A 25281-nucleotide genomic window follows, 5' to 3' on the forward strand; every position below is an offset into this window, starting at 1 on the left:
TTAAAATCTGAACTAAGGCTTTTAAGGAAAATTGCTGACAGGGTTTTGGAGTACACAATGATGACATTCATTCGTCGGTGAAATTATATTTGTGTGTAAAGGAGAAATATGAGAAACCGATTTTCCACTTTTATCTCTCCCATTCAGACATGCTTTCATAAACATATGCTGGGGGGGGGGGGGGTCTGATCTAGTGCACAAATAAAAAAGTATATGTAAACACGTTTCCTTAAAAGGCGGGATAAAATGCTGAAAATGGACGCGCTTGTGAGATGTATTTCATTAGCTTGAATGCGTTTTGGTCATGTATATTTGCTCCCTTACTGCTCGTTACCAATCAGCTCTTCCATCCCAGCTGAGGCAGTAGCTGAGGCCTTTTGTCCAGAGACGGGAAGGTAACATTATGCACCAAGATTGTGGAAATTAAATTATGAACATTTTTTAATTTACACATTCTGTTAAATATTCGGTGGTAAGTTAAAACTTTATGCATAAAGATGCGATACGATGATTGCGTCCCGACCGCGACTGCAATTTGCGTTCCAAGTTTTATATCAGTTAGGAAGTGAGCCTCGTTTGGAAAAAATAACATCATGGCGGGACATGAGCACCTGTCTCGCACTTTAGAACTCGGAGAGTTTCAGGCACTGCCGCAGAATGTTGCAGACAAGTTAGAGGCTACTTTGAGGAGTTTGCAAGAAAATATAGAGGAGTATGAAACTCGATGTGAAAAGTTAAGGGTGAACTCAGGTAATTTGACAAAGAACTGTTAATCTCCGTTCGTTTAAAAACGAAACAATTATTACTTACTCGCCGACTCGTTATTTGCTTTAATACTAAACCCTTGGTGTTAACGACCCCCCCTCTCCACGAAAAAGCGAATCTAAGTTTCACAGCTTTACGAGAGGAACAAAATTTCATTATCACAATCATTCACATGAATATCATACCAAAGTGTTAAAACCTAGTCATATTGTTCAGACCCCAATTTGTTTGCAGTCCATTTATATAATTCATAGTGATAAAAGTTATCACTGTTTAAGAAGTTTATGAAATTTGTTGCTTTCATATATCATGTCAGGGATTGTGAAGTTAATGGCAGCATGTAAGCATTTTATTATTATTCTAATTTCTTATGTTTTCTTTTATTTTTTCAATGTAGAACAGCAGTATTTTGAACAGGAAAAAGAACTGATCAGCACTCGTGGAAAGTTGGAATCAGAAACCAGAATATGTGGTGAAGTGAAACAGCAGCTGGCAGATCTTGGTATGCATATTGAGTATTTTTACTTAATCCAGACATCATTGAAAAATGTAATGCAGCATATATATATTGCTTTAATTAGTTATTGTAGATCTATAGAATCTCTATATATGCATTGCCCAAATTCACTTTCAAAACATTCATGACTGTTACATTAAATTTTTATCTGTACTCTCATTAATATTTATTCTGTGTTAGATGTCAAGTATGCAGAGGCTTCAAAAAAGCTTAAAGAACTGGAGACATATAAAGATACTCATGATGTACAAGAGGTGTGTATACATCAAATTATATATCTTATTTCCTTTTACATAAATTAAAAAAATTATATACTGCACAGTTTACAGATCAAGAAACCATTAAGCAGACCAGAAAATACCTGTAAACTGGTATTTTGATAGCATGTAAAATAGATCAGATAAAGTTATAAATGATCTAAGATGTATAGATCTAAATACAACTTATGTTTAATTTAAATTTGGGAACTGATAGTACTGATATTAATTTTCCAGCAACACTTAAAGAGAAAGTCTCAACAACTGGAGGAGGACAAGAAAGATTTGTCAGAACTGCTAGAGAAGAGGAGTGGAGAAATTGATCGGCTTAACAGTAAGATGTTTGCTTGAAAATAAATGTATTAGAACTGACTTAAAAACATAAAATGGTTAAAGTGAGAAATTCTTTGAGGTATTTATAGTGGGTATAAGTTTGATAAAAATAACACTAGTGGAATATTTCTCAACATTTTTCAGATGAATTGCAAAGCCTCACAGATCAGCTTACTGCAGCCAACAATGCCAAATGTGAAGCTTTGGCCAAGGTTGATGAATTACAGTCTCAGGATGTTTCAAGCCAGGTACAAAGATGACTAATGGTCTGTTTTGAAATTTAGCTTGATACAGAGTTGCCTCTGGGTCATATACCTTCCATATTTTCAATAGAAAACAAGTGTGTGTCCAACCTAAATTTTGGCAGGTTTCTACCTGCAGAAAAGTGATACTAGAAGTACAAAGAAATTTACCCTGTGTGACAACGCTTTCATATCTGCCAGGCAGCAAGACCCAATAATTCTTCAAGTATAATGACTTTGTCTTCCAGTTCAAAATGAAGAGGTTGGAACAAGAGCGAGATCAACTGCAGCAGCAAATCCAATGGCTGAATGGTGAAGTGAAGCAAAAAACAACAGAATTGATGAATTGCAGGAAAGAAAGGGTATGATACCAGTACCAAGTTTCCATTTCATATGTTGAAAAATACTTTTTTCTGATTCATATAAGCATTATGGATTCAAAGCATTTCCGTCAATCGCTAACAAAATCTCTTCCGATGGAACAGTCAGTTGATTTCTATTTTTTTAAATATGATAATTATTTTGTTGATTTTTGTATATTTTTCATCAGTCCACCAAACACTTGGAGCTCCAGAGCCAGCTTGACCAGAAAACTGATGAGATCCAGCACCTACAACATACTTTGGAAAACTTGCGCAAAGTGAACAGTGAGCAAACAGCCAAGATAGAAAATTTTATTGAGAAGCTGAAGGATGCCCGCAACTCTCATGCCCAGATGGAGGAGCAGTACAGACATGAGCTGCAGGCCCAAGTCAAACTGGTCTCTCTTTACAAGGTGTGCTGATGATTAATAGACTGACTAAGTGGTTAGATAGATATTGGCTAAGGAGAACAATATGCAATATCCTTTGTTTTTATCACGCACACAAGTATGGTATTTTTTCAAGGAGACTGACCACTACAAAATTTAAAATCATAAATGATACTGAGTTGGAATGTATTGGATTCAAATTCCTTTTATTTGGATTCCATAAATGTTTCAGTGTTATCCTTTTGTCTTATTTTATATAAAATGTGTTGATGAATATTTATTTTTTCCATAGACATCAGCAGAAGAAGCAGAGGCCAAGGTGAGAGAGCTGATGACAGCTGTGGAGGAAATGCAGAAATTACTGAAACAAGCACGAGAAGGTGTGGGATGGTTTGTTTTTATATATATATTTGTTGATATGTAATGTAAGGCTGGTCTGCATTCAGAAAATATAATCATGATATTTGACCAACCTTATTTTATGTAATTTGTTTCTTTCATATCAACTTTGTCTGATTTCTATAGATACCAGGATAGTTTTGACATCTTTATAAAGAGACCTTATTTAATGTGGACTTGGAACCATTTTTAATCCCCCCCCTATCCCAAGTAGTCCTTGAAACATTGATAAGTTGTGTTAGCGTTCAGTACATGGCTTTTTTCTTTGTTTAGCCCATGAAGCTTTGGAAAAAGAAAGACAGGTGGATGCTGCAAAACATGGAGAAATGTTGACCTCCAAAGGTATGTATTTTAAGAAAAAGAAAAAATTAATGAAAATAACAGACAGAAATGGTAGTATTAAAAACTAATTTTTTATTTTGATATGTTTTTCAAAATCTGTATGTTTCACTCAAATGTTAACTGAGGTCTTTCATGTTATGTAGTGGCATTAAATTTATTTCAGATGAGACCATCTCTAAGCTGCAGAAAGAATTGCAGCATGCTAATGAACTCATAAAGAAACAAGGTAAGTGAAAAAGTTTTCTGTTAAGAATTGGCTCTCTGTAACAACCCAGGTAAGTGTGGTGCTCACTTTCTGATTAAGAGCATTTCAAGTTTTTCTGCCATAATGAAAATGAATTGTTTGTGGACCACTGCTCAAAGCAAAGTTCTTGTGGAGTGGTTGTTTTATGAATTTATCATATTTCTTTAAAGTAGACCGCGTATAACATTTGGCCAGCTAAAAGTTTGTTTTTTTTTATTAGGAGTCTTGTCCCTAAGTCAGCAGAATATTGAAGCCATGTCTCCCACAGCAGCTGCTGCCAGCCGGTTACTCAAGTCTGGGAAAACATTGACCCAGGTAAGGAATGAAGGCTGGGTAAATGATGTCACTCAATGGCTTGTATTCAAAGACCCTGTCAATTTGTGCAATAAGTTAGATCGAGTTATTAGAGTTCAGTGTATAATATGCTAGTAGTCTTTTTTTACCTCTGTATTAAATTTTTTTTTCAATAAGTTATCAATCCTCAACTAGGTGTTTCTGGGTTTTTTATATTTCTGTAACCACCATTGATTGAGTGCAACTTATTTTCATAGATCTACAGTGAGTATGTGGAAACAGTGGATGCACTTCAGGTTGAAAAAGAGGAAAATAGAAAATTGAGTGAATATCTGGATCAGATTCTGCAGGTATTTGAAGTTACACCACTCTGCACTTTCAACAAATATTTTTTTGAAATTGTGCAATGTAATATTTTGAAGAGTTAGTGATATATTTCTTGATAAAATGTTTTATTATCTTTTAGCCATTAGAATATGAAATCAAAGATTATTTAAAAACTGTAGATCATTGTGGACCACCCTGTTGTGTAGCTTTGATATACATCTATGGTTCTTGTATATAGGAAATAGAAGAAAAAGCTCCCATCATGAAGAAACAGAGGGAAGATTATGAACAAGCCTTGCAAAGTATCGACCAATTAACACGTCAGATGGATGGTGCCATGATTGTAAGTAATTATGATAATAAAAAATGAACTCTTAATTGTGCATTTTAACAGTCTAATTTCAACAGCTTGTTTTTATATATTTGCAATAAAATTCACATTGAGGAAAAGTTTTTCTGCTTTTGTATATTTTTTGTTGATATTGCTTAAAATAAGATCATAATTGTAATGTTTGTGGGTTTATTTTGTATCACAGGAGTGTGAAAAGCTACGAGTTAATTCCGAAGAAAATAGTAGAAAGTCCGCACAGTTGTCCAGAGAGAACCAAAGATATAAACAACAGACATTTGACCTGGGTCAACAGGTGAGTGGACATCAACAACAAATTTATTTATATGGAAAATAGTTTTGGAAGTTGAATTTGAAATGAAATTAGTAATTGAAAATTATTATTAAGATCCATCTTTCTATCTTTATATATATTGGATGTTAAAATATATTATTATTATTATTATTATTATTATTATTATTATTATTATTATTATTATTATTATTATTATTATTATGCAGGTGCGAATGCTGCTAAAAGAGTTAGAGGAGGCCAGGGGTAACTTTGTCAGCACAGACAGGGACCAGGCTGATGTGTCCTCCTCAGAGATCTCCAGCTCCTCACACATTATATCTGAGAAACTTGTCACTTTCAAGTAAATATAAACAATTACATCACTTGTTATCGTGTTAGTTCAAAATTTAAAAGGGGATAATACAATGTCTGTTGTCATAGTGTCATTTAAGTTTTCTCCAAATGCTAGAGATAATTTAATTTGGCTAAAGAAAGTGAGAAAAGAAAAAAGGTAACTTATTGGCCAATTTTTAGTGATTGACAAAAAATTAGTTAATTGCTATAAAAATGCTAGTACTGTCTTGAGGTATTTTTCAGTGCTCTAATGTTGGTAAATAAACTTCCTTTTTTCAACTAGGAGTATTGAAGAACTGCAGGAACAGAACCAGAGGCTGTTAGAAATTGTGAGAGAGCTGAGTGAAAAGAAAGAAGAGGAGGAAAATGCCGCTACCTCTGCCAGGTGATATTTTTTACTGACCATCACAAGAAGAGTGATGACTGTCTCCACTTTTTAGCATATAAATATACTTTGCATGATGAATTAAGTTTGAGTTTATATTTACTAGAGAACAAGGGCAAATTAAATTTGACATTTTAATTGTATTTATATCTTTTCTATTTCAAAGAACTCTTGAGCTCCAGAAACAACTAGAATCTGCAATGGAAGAATTAGAAGAAATGAAAGCAGGAAGAGAGAGACAGGCACAAATGGTAATGAAAGCATTGATCTTAATCAACTGGAGACATTAGTTGGGATTAGTGCAAATACTGAATTATCTGTTGGTAGTAATGACATACTGTTGCTTTATTTGAATAGGAGCAAGAAGGATTACATTTTCATCAAAATGGATTCTATGAAAAGTAAAAGCAGAAATACAGACAGACTGTAAAGTATTCTCTGATTTTATATTCAAGGTGGATTCCATTGTGCGCCAGCGAGACATGTATAGAGTTCTGTTATCTCAGAGTGGAGGTCAGACGGTAAGTCGTGGTCATCTTACTTAATTTGATATAGATTTAAATTTTACAATTTTTTGGTATATTTTCCCACAATTTCAAAAACTTGACTGTCCTGTGATAATTAATTCACGTAAAGTAAACCAAATAAAGGCAAAGACAATATTGTTAAAATCATGATGCACTGAAGGAATCATCTATTGATTCAACTTTCTTTATTTGTTCTAAGATGCCCAGTCCACGTCAGATGTCCACTCCTGGACCATCAGTCCTTTTAAGTCCAGCTCTCAAGAGTCCAGATGCTGACAGCAAGGGATTGGAGGAAGCTAGAGCAGCTCTAAAGGAACTTCAGAGAGAATATGAGTTCTACAAGAAAGAGAAAAATGAAACAGAGAAGTAAGTTTTTACTTAAGACAATCAATTCTGTGTTATAATGCTGTAATTAAGGTGCATCAGAATACATGTCTTGCTACTATTATTATTATGCACTGTGTGTGTGTGTGTGTGTGTGTGTGTGTGTGTGTGTGTGTGTGTGTGTGTGTGTGTGTGTGTGTGTGTGTGTGTGTGTGTGTGTGTGTGTGTGTGTGTGTGTGTGTGTGTGTGTGAGAGAGAGAGAGAGAGAGAGAGAGAGAGAGAGAGAGAGAATATATTCTAATAAGTTAAAATACTTATTGTTTCAAGTTGTTCAACCATATTTCTAAGAAAAGTTTACTTTTGATAAATTGAATTTGTTTATTCAGACAGCTAAATGAGCAGATTGATAAACTGAAGCAGGAAATGTCAGAAATGAGAGTGCAAAACGCTAAATTATCATCCCAGGTAAGTAAAGATTCTTCAAATATTATGTTAGATTTTTAGCACCATAGCATTCAGAAAATATAGACGGCACACTTCCAATTAATATGTTGTTATTAGTACCACCAGCGTGTACGCTGGCGGTACTCATGGTTTTAGTCCCGACCCGTCTCGTCCGGCTCCGCCGGCTCCGCCGGCTCCGTAAGCTCCGCCGGCTCCGCGTACTGGCGCCGGATACAAGTCACCGTTACCGCTTCTCCTCCTAGACCGCAAGGACCCCTGTCCCCATCTCTTGGATTTAGGTCACATATAACCTCAACTTGAACCCCCAGGTTTTTTTGTCTCAGTCGGTACATTGACCTGGGCGTGACGCTCCTTGAAATGCACCCTTGTCAAAATTTTTGAAAATTCAATGCCAATTATCTACCCTACGGAAGGAATTATGGGAAAATTTTCTACAGACGGCTTTCCAAAAGTCATATGTGTAGATTTCAAATATGCCCTTGGATTTGACCTTTGACCTTTATTTCAAGGTCAAACGGGCCAAAATTTTCAAAAAAATGAAATTTTTTACGAAAAAAAATATTATTTGCACTGTTATTCAGACACTACACAGACTTAACCAATAATTATATTGGAAAGTGTTACCCTTTGGGTCATCTTTCATCTCTGTGAATTTGGGGTCAATCGGTGCATTTTCACAGGAGTAGCGGCCATAAAATACCGAAAATGAAAACTGTCTCTAATTCGGGAACCGTTAATGCTAGCGACCCGTTCTTTTTTGCATTTTGTAGAGCATGTAAAGCCCAACACTGAGAGTGGTCTCCGTTTTTTTGTATTTCATACGGTTTTCGTGTTATGCTGTATTAAAAAGTACTTTGTGGTGGCGCATTTTTGTAACTCAGAATTGTAACATTTAGTCCCTTATATCTCCAAAACTGGCAGAGATAGGTCAATAGTTATTATTTAAGTTGAATAGGAAGTCATTTACTTGCAATCTAGATGTGAGCTTGAAATTGACCTTTGACCTACTTTTCACCATGAACTGAACTTTGCAAATTTTTGTTCCCTTTTATCTCCAAAACTGGCAGAGATAGGTCAATAGTTACTATTGAACTTGAATAGGAAGTCACATACTGGCAATTTAACAGTGACCTTAAAATTGACCTTTGACCTACTTTTCACCATGAATTGAACTTTGCCAATTTTTGTTCCCTTTAATCTCCAAAACTGGCAGAGATAGGTCCATAGTCACTATTAAACTTGAATAGGAAGTCACATACTGGCAATTAATCAGTGACCTTAAAATTGACCTTTGACCTACTTTTCACCATGAATTGAACTTTGCCAATTTTTGTTCCCTTTAATCTCCAAAACTGGCAGAGATAGGTCCATAGTTACTATTGAACTTAAATAGGAAGTCATGAACTGGCAATTTACTGTGACCTTTAAATTGACCTTTGACCTTCCTTTTACTATGAACTGAACTTAGCAAATTTTCGTTCACCTTTATCTTCAAAACTGACAGATAGGTCCATAGTTACTATTGAACTTGAATAGGAAGTAATACACTAGCAATCTGTGACCTTGAAATTGACCTTTGACCTACTTTTTATGATGAACTGCTTTTTGCATGTTTTCTGGCCTTTAAATCTGCAAAATTGGCAAAGAAATGTCCATGGTTGCTATTGAACTTGAATAGAAATTCATATACTATGATATTGAAATTAACCTTTGACCTACTTTTTCACCATGAACTGAGCTTTGCATATTTTCTTGCCTCTCATATCTTTAAATCTAGCAGAGATGTGCCCATTGTTTCCCCTAGGTTTTCTCTTTTGTCAGCATATATGCACCATTGACAACACATTTCAAGGAAAACCAATAGGCCTTTTGTCTAGAGAATACAGTAGTGAGCAAGGGTAGGAAAATGCAAGTCAATTTGAAAATCTGCTTGATTGTATCATTTTTAGTTATATTTTTTTGCATATTTTGAGAACTCTTGTTGATTGCATCTTATAGAGCTTGTCAAACACCAGACTGGTGATGGTGTCCCTTTTAGGAGGGGGGGGTCCATACGAATGCGCTTACTCCAGCTGGTGGTACAATATCTGGAGGCGGTATCGCCTCTCTGATCCTCTAGTTTTATATATCTTCATCAAACTTGGTGCCCAAGGCTCAGGATCTGCAGGCTCAAATATTTTTGCCCTCCAGAAAATTACCTGTCAAGAGACGTTTCATTTTCAAAATGTAGATATTGAAATTTCTTAACAACTGACAGATAAAGTAAGACACTGGTCTTCTCCTAAATCTGTTCTCCTGCAATTTTTAACATTAACCTCATTCCAAATCCCAGTCAAATTTAATAAATTTGATGCTGGCCACTATTTTTGCTTTGGGCCAATATTTTTATTATGCCCTTTTAGGGTCAGTAGGCTCAAACAGACTACTTTTGCCTCTGAACCTAGTTTTGCACATTTTTTCATTCCAGCTTGATTTCTCAGCAGAGAGATACAAGATAGTACAGTCTAATGTGGAGGGCTATAGGAAGGAGATAGCTGCACTCAGAGACAAAAACCAGAAATACACAGCTTCCATTGTAAAGCATGAGCAGACACTCAGCACTCTGAGAGAAGTAAGTGGTTTTATCAAGTGCAATTTTTGCAATTAAAGTTAAGAATAATATTTTCTTTAAATTGTATTTCTTTACTGAAAAAGATTAATCTGTAAATGGTATGTTTTCTTTAACAAATTGACTTTTTCATGAAAATCTGTAAGTATAATGAAAGTAGCTTAGACTCAATCTGGATGTTTCTTCCTAAAGGACTTAATGGCGGCCCAGGAGGGTCTCACAAGGTCAGAGGTCAGATGCCAGAATTTGGAGTCGGAAAAGGAGCTCCTGAAAACTGCAGAGATTAGGCTGATGCAGGAGAAAGAAGCAATGAACAGGGAACAGAGGCTGCAGAATGTGCTTCTTACCAATCTTCAGACAATACAGGTCAGTTTACCCAGAAATGTCGAAATATAAGAGAAATAGGATCAACATTTCTCAGATGTTGCTGGGATACAACATTGTTTTTAATGATTTCTTGAAGGTTGGTATCCAGCAGCAGTTTTTGATCTAATAACCCTGCTACTGTTATAAATGAGTCATGTCAGCATTACATTGGAATGTAGAGGAAAACGGAATAGTTAATTGTGCTTGATTGATTTTAGAACAACTTGGAAAGGCAGGAGTTTGAAATGAAGACCAAACTGACCAATCAGAATGAAGCACTGGAAAGAGAATGTACTATTCTAAGGAGGAAGATTGATAGTTTACTTGAAGAACATCGTATCGATGCCAAAAATTGGGAGGTTAGTAATATTTTTCTCTAACTTTAAGTTAAATTTAAGTCAATTGCTTTTGGGTTTGTGTTTAACTTTAAATGCAAGTTTGTGTTTAACTTTAAATGCAAGTTAACACTTGCATTTAAAGTTATCAAACTAACAATACTTTCTTTTTTTTGCATCCTATGATATCGTTATGACAATTTAAAGTATGTGAGATAAGAGAATGCCTTCATTGTTAAACAGCATTATTTAGGAAGTTTTTCAGAAAGATTGTTATTACATATTTTAAAGCAAATACCAGAAACATATACTTATAAGACTTCACATGATTATCTAAAGCATATCCCAAATATGTCTGACTCTTTGTTTCTATATTTCCAGCAACAACTAGTCAAAGCGCAGAACAGATATGATGAGGAGATAAAGAAAAGCAGAAAGGCCCAAGATGACTTGATTGATACATATGCTAACATGCATGAGTTGAAACAGGAGGTGAGTCATTTAAGTAAATGCCAGTACTTTGATTTTTATTAACCAAATTCTGACAAAAAATTAGGTGAGTCTAAAGGAGATGCGGTTTCTTTTTATTTTATTATTTATTTCCAAAATCTCATTTTTTTAATGAGAATTTAGTTAAGTCAGTTGAAACCAAATGTGAACCTATGAAGTTTGTATAGGTTCACATTTGGTTTCAACTGTGAAACCTTTATCTGGTGGTCATAAACAATGTATAATGACTTCGAAAACTTATGCTTACTATTTTCTTGTGCATTTATTGATTTTGAATTGCATTATATATTATTTTCAGTTGTCTCAGGCTGAGGCCAAACTTGCAGCAGCAGAAATAAGGCTACAAAGTATAGGACAAGATGTCCCAGGTAGCTTGTTAAATTATTTGTACCTAATGTGAATACTCCCCTAGGGCTAATTTTCTGATGTTATGCTGGATTTACATCAAAATGGCATTAAATTTTGTCTTTTTGTATTTTCAGTGAGTTTTTACATAGATAAGTGACTGTAAAAAACAAATTATCTGAACTTCTCTGAGCATTTACCCTGTTTGTGCGTGTGTGTTAAAGAAATTTATATAGATATTTTCAGAATTGAATGAAAACTACCCTTTTCTGTTTTTTAGATGCTGGCTCTGCTTCAAGCACACCCCTACCCTCTGGCTCTGCTGCCTCAAAAGATGAAGTTAGAGACCTCCGGGCACAGCTGACTCAAGCACAAAATGAAGTTAAAAGTATGTCATATCACCATTTGTCACAGTAGAATGGCTTGATTATAATCAAGATAATTCATAAAGAGAATTGCACTTCATATGCTGAACTTAAATATGATTATGATAAAATAATTATATAGAAATGTTGAGAACATAAAAACAAATGCAATTTTTAATTCAAAATATAAAAAAATACAGTGTTGCAGCAGGGTTTAAAAAACACTTATGTAGATTGACATTGCTTATGTAAAAGTAAGTTGCTCCCTTCAAAATGATATATTACCAAACGTGAATGTAGTTTTGAATGATACTCCCTTATTAGAAAGAGATTATGATGCCTTTGGTGGCTAATAGTGTATTTAGGATAGTATAAATAGAAAAATATATTGGATATGTGTTGAAGTAAAGTCAAATAACTTACTTTAAAGATTTGAAAGATCAATTGGACAAAGCAAAGCAGCATGCTGACCAGTACAGAGCCATTTCATCTGACATTGAACAGAGCCTTAAAGAACAGAATGAGGTGAGCACCATCATATTTATTTACATGTGTGAAGTTATGTCATTTCTTGTAACACTTCAGCATTTACTTTCAATTTAATGTGTGGGCAATCATTTCAAGATATGAATTAAGGAAGTGCGATGGATCACAATTTCTAACACAGAAATTTTATGCATTTTAAATTTGTCTTTTTCATTCTATGTGGTTGTTGTTTTGCAGGCTAGTCATCAGTTTAAAGAGGCTGTTGAAGTCAACTTAAAGGAAGCCAATCAGAGTAAGTAGTTTTGACCAAAGAAAACAATCTCCAATGCTTCTTGCTTTATTTTTAAAGACTGTTTAATCATATATCACTTTTTAGTTGATTCATATGAAAAGACTTGTTTAAGCCAGCATAAGGGTATTGATTTGTCTGCCTGTCTGTTAATGAACACAATATACCAAAAATCTCTTCAACAATTTTGCTCAGGTTTTTCAGGATAGACAATTATTTAGGAGGAAAATAGGTGCTTATGACTGCAACTGAACCCAGGTCCCCTGATATTTTTCCTTGGTGAAAGTTTTGGCTCTTGGAGTGCTCTTTATTTTATACATATTACACCTATATTTTAGAGGTTGCAAGATTAGAGAAACAAGTGGAGGCTCTGGAAACAGAGAGACAGCAAATACTCAATGAAAACATTAAGATCACAGAAGACAGCCATCAGTTGGTAAGTATAACTGATATTTGGTAAGTATTGAAAATGTGTCATCATTACTGTCTTACATTCTTAATCAATTTTATTTTAAAGAAAGGTGCTCTCTGATATGTTTAAGTTTCTCCCTTAAAGGCATACAATGCACCTTGGACCTTAATACAGCAAAAACGTAAATTTTCCTGATTTCATCAATTTTTGCTATTATAACAAAAAGGTCTAACATTCATTATGTGATTTTAAGAGTATTCTTGTTCTGATATTAGTTGACTCCTGTATATTTTAGAATGCAGAACTGAGAAAGAAGCTTGCTGAGTTGCAGAATGAACTGCAGGAAGCTGTTCAGAGGAGGGAAGAGGCCATAAAGAATGAACAGGCAGCAAGGGAGGATTGTCAAGCACAGGCAAAACTTGCTCAGGAAGTAAGGTTTTTATTTATTGTGTGAGAATGTGTGCACATGCGATTTGCTATATTTATTTTCACATCTCCATGAAATTAAATTGTAAGGCACTTAATTGTTTTATATAGTTTATGGAATGTCAGTCACTAGTACTAGGTATTTCCATGTTAACTATATATCTGATTTATGAATCTATTGAGAACAAGTATATTTTTCTCGTCAGTGCCAAGAGAAGTATGAGAATGAACTAGTCCTCCATGCTGGTGATGTTGAAACTTTGACAGCACTAAGAAAACAAGTAAGGAAAAAGTTCATATGTATTAAATTTGACTTGCTGGGATAACTGTCATCACTGCAGAGATTAGGAATTTGTTTGATGTTGTTTACAAAAATTTTGATTTTGTGTAAAATGCTTTTTACAAATAGGTGTTCAAAAGCCCCATTTCCCTGCGTCAGATGGTCCATTCTGAAGCCTTTTGATTTTATTTTTCAGCATGAAAGTTTCAATGAGAGGCTGACATCATCTCAGGAGGAGGCTAAGAAGGCCCAGGACATGCTGCAGACAGCTAAGGTAGGAGGTGTCCAAGATGCAGCTTCACAGTTGTTGATACATACTAGAATCGATAGTATGGCATTTTTTAAGTGGATTTTAGAAGAAAGCTACTTAAGATTTACTTTTAAAAAATTCGGTATTTAATATAGTACAGTTTTAAATATAGAGGAATTCTCACAGAACGAGATTATAAAAATTATAATTTTATTCATTTATATATCATTGAATAAAAGAAGATATGATTGTTTTTGCAGTACCATTAAAAGAAACAATTTTTGCTACCATATCATATTTTCCATTTTTGTTTAGAAATCCTGGGAAGAGCAAGAAAAAATGTTTAAGGAAGAGAGTAGTAAACTAGAGTCAAGGTGTACTGAGCTAGACAATCAGAATCGTTCACTACATGAACACATTGAAACTGTGAGTTTTACAATTAACAGACTTGATTATGATTGCATTAACCCTGGCCTCAACAATTTTAAGACAGGTTTGAGTAACTGAAAGTAATACATGGTTCCCTTTAGCATTATGAGGGGATTTTTTATGTAAACAAGACTCGTTCAAGTCAGTTGACTACTCAAAAAAAAAAAAAAAAAACAAGTTTGATTGTAGATAATAAGTAGATTGTGTTGCATACTTAATAATGTTTACCTTTCAAACAAAAGCTCTTGAAAAGAGAGATAAATGATAAATGAATATTATGACATAAAATTATAGAGAAATATTTGACACCTTTAATGCAGATGACAGCTCAAATGGTTGCACTTCAAAAGAGGGAGAGACAGGGGTCATCCGAGACTGACTCTGCAACAATATCTGACGAAATCAATAAAACATCGGAACAACTTTTAGAAGTGATTAGGTGAATGACATATATTTGTTTTAATTGTAATAGTTGTGCACTGAGTATTAACTTCCATCATAAAATTAGATCATTATTTTACTCAGTGCAATGGAAACTATTTCATTTCTGAACAGTTGATTTTGTAAACAAACTGATATTTAAAAAAAATTCCAGTTGTAGACAGTAACTTATTAACTTTTTAAAAAATCCTTGTTGACTACAAGTTTTATGTGAATCAGCCAATTTTCTAGACAAAATGACTTTACTCTAGATTTTTGAGAAGAGAGAAAGAAATTGCAAATACCCGTTTTGAGGTGAGCCAGGCAGAGAGTAACAGGCTAAAGCAGAGATGCGATCATTTGGAGAAACAGCTGGAGGAGACTAACAGAGGTCTGGCTGAAGAGAGGGCAAATGCACAAGTAAGGCTTATTCCATTTCATCCCATTTCCTCTATCAAAATGTAGTATGGATATTACAGTTTTAATGAAAAGTTGGTTTTAAGGCTATAGCTGGGAAGAGCAAAAAGGTAGCTGTTATTCTGAAACTGCAGTTACAGAATATATCTTTATACTCTTAGAGGTATTTACCCTTACTTGAATGAATCTGGATCTGATTTTATCTTTAGGTTAATGTTCAGACAGCGGCTCAGCATAGTGAATTGATGCGTAAAGTGGAGAACCTCAACCTGCTCACTGACAGTAATAAACTACTTCGAGAGGAGAAGGACAGACTTACTCAGAGCCTCAGGGAATTGGAAACTAAAGTGAGAGGAGATTGTTTATACTTGTGTGCATTGTAGATATGATATATGACATAGAATTTACAGGCAGTCTTTGTGACACATTGTGACATGCCTAGTTGTATTTTGGCGTATGGGTATAAACCATGTACACTAAAAACTTACAACATAATGTTCCTGCACATTTCTCTGTGATGTTTCATGTTTCTGCATCAGATAGCAATGGCTTTTAGCACTTATTAGATGCATAAATCTGTATTTCAATCATGATCACCACTAATGTCTTCAAGTTTTAAAAGTTCATAGATATGCATAATATGAATCCTCTTTTCATAATCCATGCCACTGGTATAACCAATACTTTCGTATGTTTAAGGTGAAAAAACTTGAGGAGATCATTGGTCCCCTGAAACAGGTCAAATTTGACCTGATGAAGGAGAGAGACTCCCTCCTGGCTGAGAAGACTGGCATCCAGGCAGAGCTGGACAGATGGAAGGCCAGGGTGAACAGCCTCATAGAACAGGCCAATAGGTCTGACCCAGAGGAACACAAGAGGGTGGTGTAAGTGGTACATTTAACTCAGTAATAGAGAGACATGTAGATATGGTTTTCTGTCAGAATAAGTAAGAATTTGTGCCAAAATTCAATAATTAGGATAAAAATCTGATTTCATTATGGGCTTTTGGATGAAGCAAGGGAAACTTGAACTGTGTGAATAGCAACTTTATTTATATGGAATATACACTGGTGACTAACAGAAAACAAATATATAATAAAATCATGGACTTCAAAGTATTTGACATTTTTTAAACAGCAGTTGACCTCAAACCTATTTTTGTTCTAGGAGAGAGCGAGATGACTTGAAAAAGAACATTACCAGTGTTAGTGAGGAAATGAACAAAGTCAGGTTAGTGTGAAAATGACTTTTTCATGATTAAACACATGCCGTTGTGATATTATTTCAAAAAGATGTTTATAAATAATTTTATTTCACTATTGTGGAAGATAGAATTTGATTGTAAGTCTTTTAAAAGGCGATCTGAGTGTCACTTCTTTTGGGTAGAAAAATAAAAGAAAGAAGATTTTATTTGATCATTTTAGACAAGCTGTTGAAATCTTTTTTTTTTTTTACTTCCAGACTAGAAAGAGATGACCTAAAGAAACATAATGCAGCATTAAATGAAGAAACATTTAAACAGAGGTAAGCTGACTGTAACTTAACTCTTCAGTTTGCTCACAGTCCTTTTCACTTTGAGTGTTGTATCTTAGCTATACTGCTTTCACAGTATGCTGCAAAAGGTTCTACTGTGCAATTATGGTACAGGCTGCAGAAATGGTGAAACTGCCTGTCCATCTAGTCATGGCCTTTTGAAATTCCCGAGGACTTGCAAGATTTTTGATATTGCAGTTCCTCTGGACGGGTAAGATTTGTGTGAAAATACAATACAAAGTAATAAATGGTGTTGCCTAGACTAGTGAAAATTAAATACTTAGTTTGGACTTGCATAGAATTAGGAGGATTTTCAAATTTTTGGCTACAAAATAGCCTGGCTGTTAAGTTGTCAGTCTTTCAAAACGAAAAGGGACAGTCTTATTGCTAAGATGTAATACCCGATATGTCTTTTTGCTAGAGTATATTTCTTGACATTAATTTGGAAGTTTAATGTTACTTTATAATTGTTTTTCTGTGTTTCAGGGCAGAGATTTCTAGAATTAATGCACAACTTCAGCAAAACCAGTAAGTTCTTCTTTATTCATTTTTGTTTTGTCTAGTGTGTATGAACTGTATTTTAACTTTATTTGTCGGGATCACTGTTAAGGTATCTGAATAATTACTCAGATATCAAATATGAAGGTTGGCATGAACAACACAAGTAGCATCTTTGATCTTCTTTGTTTTAGGAATGCAGTAAAAGCCAACACACAGCAGATTGACAAGCTTACGTAAGTAATAGTAATTGTCACCTGTTTGTAAGTGCTGATTTTTCAAAAAAAATTATTTTATTCCACTGGACTGTTTTAAATTATAAAAGACACTTTTATGATAACCAAAAATGATAAATAAACCATAATCTTATACAGTACCTTCAACTTTAAAAATATATTCAAGTTTAGGTGTTGAATAATATTATATTTTGTGTCTTTGCAGAAAAGACCTTAAAACAGAGAAAGAAGCTAGGGAAAAAGATATAGAGGAGAAAAACAAAACTATCGTTCAAGTGAGTTGTATATCTTCTTATATGGAGTTTTTAGTCAGAATATAAGATATAACTTCTGTAAAATGATGAAATAAATTGTATAAGCAACCAATCAGTTTGCAGTGATAACATTCAGTACTTAAAAAAACCAGAACTACTATGCGCTTTTGTTAAAAAAATAATGGAAAAGTTTGTTTCATTAAAAAATTGACTGACCCTTTTGCCATCACATATACCGAACCCACCTGACATTTGATGTCTGGATATTTCAGTTGAGGAAAGTTGGTAGAAAATACAAGGACCAGTATGCAGCTCTCAGTAAAGAGATGGAAGAGCTCAAGGCCAAAGCCAGTGAACAGCAGCAACAGGCACAGCAAGCAGTACAGTTTAGTGTGACTGAAGAGCAGTTGAAGGCAGCAGAGGAGACTGCTCGTCAACAAGGTGCTAAGGTGGCCTCACTGGAGAAGGAGAAGGAGGAATGGCACCAACTGAAACAGGAGCTAGAAAACAGTATGAAGTCAGTGAATGAACAGATGCAAAAGCTTAAGGAAGTAGGTGAATTATGTGGTATAATTTTTTAAAGAACTGAGTGTCGCTTAACGTTTTGATTAACGGAAAAAATGAGATCTATTTGGTAGTTTCTTGTGTGGCACATTTTAAGATTTAAGTATCATTGTCAAATTGGGTGTCTCCTGTTCATGATGTTACTTTGTGAGTTACTCATTTGATGTCATAGTGAAATTTATGAATTTGTATTTTTCATCTTAGGACTTGAAAACTGTACAAGAATCAGAAACCAAGCTAAAGAAGGATTGGGAAGAATCTGAAAAGAAGAACCTCAGATTCCAGTCAGTTTTGCAAACTTCAAAAACAAAATTACAACAGAACAAGACCGAAATGGACAAGTTACAATCAGAAAATAAAGAAATGAAAGAGCAACTAGATTTACGAAACACAGGTCAGAAATATTTTAAGAAAATTTATGTGTTATTCTGTTAATTTTTTAAAAAGAAGCTTTGATAAAATTTATAATAAGATGGTCTTATTCAGTAAGCTTCATCTGTTCATATGTCTCAATAAATAGGGCTGACATTTAAGAGCTAGAAGGTCACAGTATTTCAACCCAGAATACTGACAATGATACACCTGCATATGACCCAACAAACTATCAATGCTTTTAGGTATTTTATGTAAATGCCTGTTGTCTGATAATAATAATAATAATAATAATAATGATAATAATAATAATAATAATAATAATAATAATAATAATGTAGAGTTTGTTCAAATTCTAATTAACAGCAACCCTTGCTTGTAGATACTTTTAGAATGAGTTCCAATTTTGGTCTTTAATAGCCCCTGTATACACAGTCTTTAAATGAGCAGACTGTAGTCTTTGGATGAGTCTTGTGGTCTTCTGTGATTGGCTGAATAAACTTTGGAAAAAATGGCTCTACCTGTGCCATCAGATATTGCATTTTTTTTTTTTTACTTACAGAAGCTGATGCTGGAGGTACAGCAGCCAAAGAACGTGTAGCAGCTCTAGAGCGCGAGCTGCAAGAAGCAAAAGAAAAGCTCCAAGAAGCTAGTGAAAAGCTGGCAGAATCTCAGCAGAATGTCAAGAATAAGGAGAAGTTGGAAAAAGAAAATGCAGAACTTGTAATGAAGGTAACAGTGATTATTTTTTCATTCCCTATAAAGATTTTGAGAGTTACATTGGTATACTAGTATGGATGTGGAGAAAATGAAGAATTGTTAAGAAAAGTTACATCAACATTATCCAAATGCTTTATAGATAGGGCAGTATGTATAACAAATATAAGATCATGAAAGCATTGGGGCTTATTTATATTTAAAGTATAATTTACCTCTAATATGTGAAAGGTAAAATATTTCTGGTCTTGGTTTTAGCTTCAACAGCAACAAAAGATGCTAGAGTCTCAGCAGAAAGGAATCAAACCATCTACAGGAACAGTGGAAAGAAATAAGTAAGTTGGGTCTGTAACATGTAGCAAAATCAGATTTTTTTTTTTTTTTTTTTTCCCTTTTCAAATGCAATATTTGCTTTCAATGCTATAGCCTATGTTTGTGATGGAATATATAAAAAGGGGAAGCTGTTAAGTCAAAGTTTTCAGTTTCCTCATTTATATGAAGTGTAGAAATATGTTTTTTTTTCCTGTCTTTTCTAGCACATCCAGTGTTGAGCCTCCCACAGCAAATATTCGTCCTATGGCCAGCCCAGCTCCCACTACAAGACAGGTTGTCCAACCAGTGTCCACAGCTACCACAGTGGCTGCTGTCCAGCCAGTGTCCACTGCTGCTGCGGCTAAAGCCATGGCCAGTATTCGACCAATGGCTATCACCACACAGACCCCTACAGCAACTGTCATGCCAGTGACTCAACCAGAAATACATGAAGGTTTGCATGTTCTCTTTTTACCTCAACTGTTTTTACTTTTATCTCTGAATGCCTAACATAGTGATCACAGAAGTCAAGATCTCTTGCTGCCTTGAGAATTACTCTTGAGCAGACAAGTATCAAAAATAAAATTAAATCCTTTTTTCGTTTTAGAAGAACCAAGTGGCCCTGTGTCAGCAGCAATTAGACCAACACAGCAAGTTCAGCCAGTGTCACCACATATGGAAGAATCTGGTAAATAAGAAGTAGTAGTGCCTTGCTGTCTCAGTATCGTAACATTCTCTTTACTGAGAAAATATAATTTGACATTGTGTCCCTTGCAAACACAAACACAGCAATGTTCTCGAGTCTTTTGTAGGGAACAATTAAGATTAGACTAAAATAATAATTTAAAATACATAATTTTGATGAAAAATATTGAATTTCAGTAAATCAAGTGAAGGCTTTGTTTATGGTATTTGAATTAACTTTTTGCAGTTGAAGCAGCAGAAGCTCCTCCTGAAGTTGAAGAAGTGACTGAACAAGAAGTGAGTGCAGCAGAAGTTCCATCAACATCAACAGTGTCATCAGGAAGTGCTGCCATGCCAGCAGCAGCAGCAAAGAGAGGCAGAGATCAGCTGGGAAGGTACAATAATTGTCTATAATTGTTTTCAATACTGTACTGTTTATCCATATGTTTTTTCCATATTGTATGGTTTTTTAATTTTTGAATTAAGCTAATATTAAGATAAAAATTAAAATAGAATTAATTATACAAAATATCAAGTGGTACATCCACTTCAGTTGCCACTGTCTGCAGTCTTTTATTACTGTTCGTGTTGAAGATGAAAAATTATGCATCTTCCTTTCTGACAGTTAATGCCGTACAGTATACATTAATTTTATTCTTTTTTTAGCCAAGAAGAAGAGGAGAGATCTATCTCACCTCATGTCAAAAGGACGAGAACTTCTCCAGTGAGTTGAAAGTTTGAACCCTAACCCTTTATACAAAATATATTCAATCAACATGATACTTAGAAAATTTTCTATGGTTTGAAGATTTACATAATAGTGTAAAGAAAATATAAATTTCTGGATAAAACTTATATTTTGGGTTGTTCAGGAAGCCGAGGAGGCTAGGGTAGAACCTCAGGCAGAGCAAGAAGTGTGGGGCGCAGCCTCATCTGAAAGCATTCAGGAACCTTTGCAGCAGGTGGAGACACAGGAAGAAGAACAACCTCAAGGTAAACATATCTAGTTTGATAAGGTAGCGGTAAAGGATTTTACCGGTGTAGAGCTACGCAGGAGTATAATTATTTTTCAGCAAAGAGAGATCAAATAAAAAGAAAGTGCCAAATTGTATTGCTTTCTTTTATATTAAGATGAGGCATCCAAGGAAACCCTTGAATCTGCAGGTAGCAGCAAACAAGACACAACTGCCAGCTCCTCTCTCACTGAGATGCTGGAAGAACCAACTCCACCAGCAGCCCAGGACAAGTCTGATGACACCTTACAGAGACAACAGCTGATACAGCAGCAGCAACTTATGCAGCAACAAAGGCAGAAACAGCAACCAGCTCAGGTGGAAGAAGATGATGCTGACATAATAATAATTGTTGAGAGTGAGGATGAAGAACAGGTGGGTGGACTTTTGTTTTACAACAGTTGGTGTTACATATAATTGTCACTGTGATTGTAGGATTTTAAAATTTGCCAGAGCCAAGAAATCACAAGTCTCCTTTTCCAAAACACAGGGTCAGTTACATCAAGTGGACCACAAACTAACGAAAATCTTACATTTTAATAGGCCCTTGTTTTTTCAACACTTCCAGTTCGTTATTTTGAATTAATCATCAAACTAAAACCTATCTAAGATTAAAGTGTATTATTTTTAGGAGGAATATGATGAAGAAGAGGAAGGTGAGGAGGAGGAGGAAGAGGAAGACTATGATGAGATGGAGCAAATTGAAGCAGAGGCTGGTAGTGATTACGATGAAGAGTTTCAAGTAAGGATTTAATTCAATTGTGATGGCTTTAAATATACATAGGATATTTATGCTGGCTTATGACCTGATTTAAAATTAATCCACATGTGGAAATGTGTGTGTGTGTATGTAAAAAGACAATTTTATTATTTACAATTTCATTATACACCACTTAAAGTAGCAATGGTATTTTATAAAGTATAAATTATATTATGGGTTCTCAAATAATTATCATTGTTAGATAAAATTATATATTGACAATTAATATATAAACCAAAACATGAGTGGGGCTAAAATTTTATATTCAAAAGGCATCTAAACTATCTGTTAGACCAGTTCGAACCTTTTTTGTCTTGCATAGATTTTTCTTTATATTTTTACTTTTTTAAAAATCCTCATCAGTAATTTTACGTCATAGTATCAAAGATGTTTTAAGTTCCAAATGTCATGTTAGTACACATTGTTGTAGGAGATGGAGGAAAATGGTGATGAAGAGATGCAACAAGAATCTGTTGCTGCTGGTGACGATGAAGATATTGTTATAGTTGGTACGCTCGTATATATTTATCATATTAGTGTTGTTCTCACTTTATGTTCTTCCTGCTGGTATCTATGGGAATGTAAGATCTGGTTTGTAAAGATAGTTGAGGCAGATACTTTTGGTAAAAATAAAAATGAAGATGATTCCTTTGGCGATAATTAAAAAGACAAATAAAACAACCACAGGCATTAAATTTCTAAAATGGGTCTATTTTGGAAATGGCCGAATTGATATTGAAATACTTATTTACTTTTGAGTGGACTGTCTATAGGATAGAACATAATAAGCCTTTCTGTTTTTCAAATAGAAGAAGAAGAACCTGATGCTGAGATGGTAGACCCTGGATCCCAGGCTGGAGGACAACAACGAGCAGAGCAACAAGGTGAAATTACCTGCTTTTTCATGAAATCTTTGCACCATCTTAATCTTCATTTTGTTATTCTTAAATTTGGGAAAAATTCAAAAACTTAAGAGTATGTTGAGGTTATAGAAGTAATAGTTTTGTGATTCAATGAATATTTTCTTCTATTTTAACAGAGGCCCAGGTTGCTCCCATGGGTTCAGGACTCCAACCTGCTCAATCATCTACTCTTCAAAGAAGTTCTGGCAGAGCAGAGAGACTGCCATCACTTGGCAGGAACCAGCTGGCCCCGTTTGGTGCTGCCCCTGGTGGTGGTTTTGAGGAGGGGGATGATGGGATAGTCCCCAGCACTCCCACACTGTTTGTACCAAGAAGAAATGATGGTTTTGCCGAAGCTGTCCACTCTCCCATGGTACAACAAGGGCGGTCTTTTGTTTTTGGTGCTGATATGCAGCAGGCAGAATTAGCCCAGCTTGCCACCCAAGGGGCCCTAGGGGTAGATGACACCAGGATGGACCTGTCTGCCTTTGATGAGGGGAGTGGCCGTAGTGTTCCCACAACCCCCTTGAATCTTGTGCCTCCTGTCACCATCGTTACCACCCCACCTGATACTGAGCCCCAGGAGGTGGCAGCTGAATCTTCTGCTGCTACAGCAACAACATCAGCACCAGCAGTTACTTCTTCAACTTCATCTACAACACAGTCAACGACCACTAGTGTTCCGACTGGAGAAGAGCAAGCAGAGACTGTACAGGGAGAAACTCTGGAGGAAGAGAATTTTGAAGGAGAAGTGTGAGTCATCTTTCAAATAATTCAGTTTTGTCCGCTTTTAGTCATGGTTAATATTTTTCAAGTGAGTGTTAAATGTTTCAGTATGTTTTTGTTAGATGTTGTGATTTTTCAACTCCAGTTGTCTATTTGTATTTATTAGTGGTGAAGAAGAAGTTGATGCTGCAGAAGAATTGTTGATTGGTGATCAGGGTGAAGAAGATGAAGCAGATACTGAATTTGCTTCTGAAGGTAAGAAATTTGAAAAGAAGAAATGTCAGGATTTGAGAATCCCCATCCATACATATATTATGTTATTATATTTATCATTTTGACAAGAGGTTTTGTGGGTGGTAACACAGCAGTGGGACTAGTTCACTGTTTGTTAGTCGTGCCAATATCAAGCATCTCATAGTGGAAATTCTTATTGTAGATACTTTAGATCTAAATACACATGTTCACTAAAGATTTAAGGAATGCATATGAATCTTGTAGTAGCAGCAGCACAACCACTTACTGTAGTTTTACCCTATTAGAACAATAAGCAGCCCATATTTTATTCTCCCCAGATAAAAGTGATCAGCAGTCTGAAGCTAAGTCTGGTGAAGGTGGAGAAGAGAGCCAGGAAGGAGATGCTGGTACTGGACTGAGTGAAGAGCAGAAGCAGCAAGGTATTTACTGTTGACCATAGCATGATAAGCTACAAAATAGATTATCCTATTGTATAACTAATATTATTTTCTCTAGCAGTATTGTATTATGGAGCACTAGTTCTATTGCAATGTACAGAAATGTTTTTTCAGCCTGTCAAAATGAAATGATTATGTTATTGGATAAAAATTATAATAAAATGTAACCATCATGTCAAAATAAAGAAATTGTTATAGATCAAACAGATTCTAGCTTATATAATTTTTTTATTTCACCTAGGCAAGCCAAAAATAAAAAGAATAACATGGGGATCAACTGACAGTGCCCCAAAACCAAGTACTAGTGGTGCCCCCATTCCAGCCCTTGGCCAAAGACCCCCTGTAGGGGAGAGCAGGCCTATAATGGGGGATAACAGAGGAGGTATTGGTCAGAGACGACTCAACATTCCACGTGGTGGTGGTCAGTATCAACAACAGCAGCAGCAGCCATACCGTGGTGGACGTGGTGGACATCCGCAGCAGTATCAGCACAGAGGGAGGGGAGGGATGGCACAGAGGTCAAGAGGAATGCCTCCAAGGGGTGGAAGGGGAGGCTTGCTTAGAAGACCTCAGCAGTTTTAAGATAATTTGCCTATTTATACATGTATACATTCAGAATATTTGGGTCTTGGGTGTTTTAGAAGTGAAAGGTTGGACAGTGAACCCATTGAATTTTAAAAGATTAGTGGTTTACAATATCACTAACAAGATTAAAAAAGAAAAACATGAAAATGCACTGAAATTTATGATTTAGTGCTGAAAGAATTAATGGATAAACAAATTGCATATTGGTACATATTAATATTGATATCAAACGAGTGACTGTAGGTTCAAAGGAAGGATTTTGTGTACCTGTTTTACTGGAAATCAATAAAGTGAAGCTAATGTATAATGTATAAGTTGTATTGTACTTTGATTGCCAATAGCAGAA

The 25281-nt window shown here is 35.1% G+C and overlaps 1 protein-coding gene across 2 annotated transcripts; it reads left to right on the forward strand.

The window, feature by feature from the left end:
• The first annotated feature begins 559 nt into the window (after nucleotides 1-559).
• LOC106158559 (nucleoprotein TPR) lies at nucleotides 560-25249 on the forward strand. Of its 2 annotated transcripts, none has more exons than XM_013534610.2 (59): nucleotides 560-750; nucleotides 1163-1267; nucleotides 1463-1536; nucleotides 1777-1873; nucleotides 2017-2120; nucleotides 2363-2476; nucleotides 2665-2889; nucleotides 3158-3245; nucleotides 3538-3606; nucleotides 3770-3832; nucleotides 4071-4165; nucleotides 4402-4494; nucleotides 4710-4814; nucleotides 5008-5115; nucleotides 5322-5455; nucleotides 5732-5833; nucleotides 6000-6084; nucleotides 6289-6354; nucleotides 6560-6726; nucleotides 7071-7149; nucleotides 9617-9760; nucleotides 9950-10123; nucleotides 10342-10482; nucleotides 10840-10950; nucleotides 11267-11336; nucleotides 11594-11701; nucleotides 12109-12203; nucleotides 12402-12456; nucleotides 12792-12889; nucleotides 13161-13295; nucleotides 13498-13572; nucleotides 13768-13845; nucleotides 14137-14247; nucleotides 14571-14689; nucleotides 14943-15090; nucleotides 15297-15434; nucleotides 15787-15971; nucleotides 16255-16317; nucleotides 16549-16611; nucleotides 17107-17148; nucleotides 17313-17354; nucleotides 17560-17629; nucleotides 17881-18159; nucleotides 18377-18566; nucleotides 19107-19276; nucleotides 19520-19596; nucleotides 19798-20027; nucleotides 20181-20261; nucleotides 20505-20652; nucleotides 20924-20981; nucleotides 21130-21250; nucleotides 21389-21645; nucleotides 21902-22012; nucleotides 22461-22539; nucleotides 22840-22914; nucleotides 23070-23685; nucleotides 23825-23913; nucleotides 24231-24332; nucleotides 24592-25249. In XM_013534610.2, the coding sequence occupies exons 1-59, from the start codon at nucleotides 594-596 to the stop codon at nucleotides 24930-24932; spliced, it is 7419 nt and encodes a 2472-aa protein (XP_013390064.2). In that variant the 5' UTR covers nucleotides 560-593; the 3' UTR covers nucleotides 24933-25249. The 2 variants fall into 2 exon arrangements, with proteins under 2 accessions (XP_013390064.2, XP_086857590.1); XM_087001464.1 differs by having other exon boundaries at nucleotides 21422-21645.
• Nucleotides 25250-25281: the final 32 nt, after the last annotated feature.

Source organism: Lingula anatina, chromosome 1, assembly GCF_051362555.1.
Source record: "Lingula anatina isolate TDL-2025a chromosome 1, LinAna3.0, whole genome shotgun sequence".
Taxonomy (NCBI): Eukaryota; Metazoa; Brachiopoda; class Lingulata; order Lingulida; family Lingulidae; genus Lingula; species Lingula anatina.

Excerpts from the sequence above, each read along its gene's own strand:
- LOC106158559 (XM_013534610.2), top strand. The coding sequence starts at position 594 with ATGGCGGGACATGAGCACCTGTCTCGCACTTTAGAACTCGGAGAGTTT. Across the intron at positions 15,435-15,786 it reads TCAGGGAATTGGAAACTAAA|GTGAAAAAACTTGAGGAGAT; the intron begins GTGAGAGGAGAT and ends CGTATGTTTAAG. Across the intron at positions 21,251-21,388 it reads GGAAGAAGAACAACCTCAAG|ATGAGGCATCCAAGGAAACC; the intron begins GTAAACATATCT and ends TTTTATATTAAG.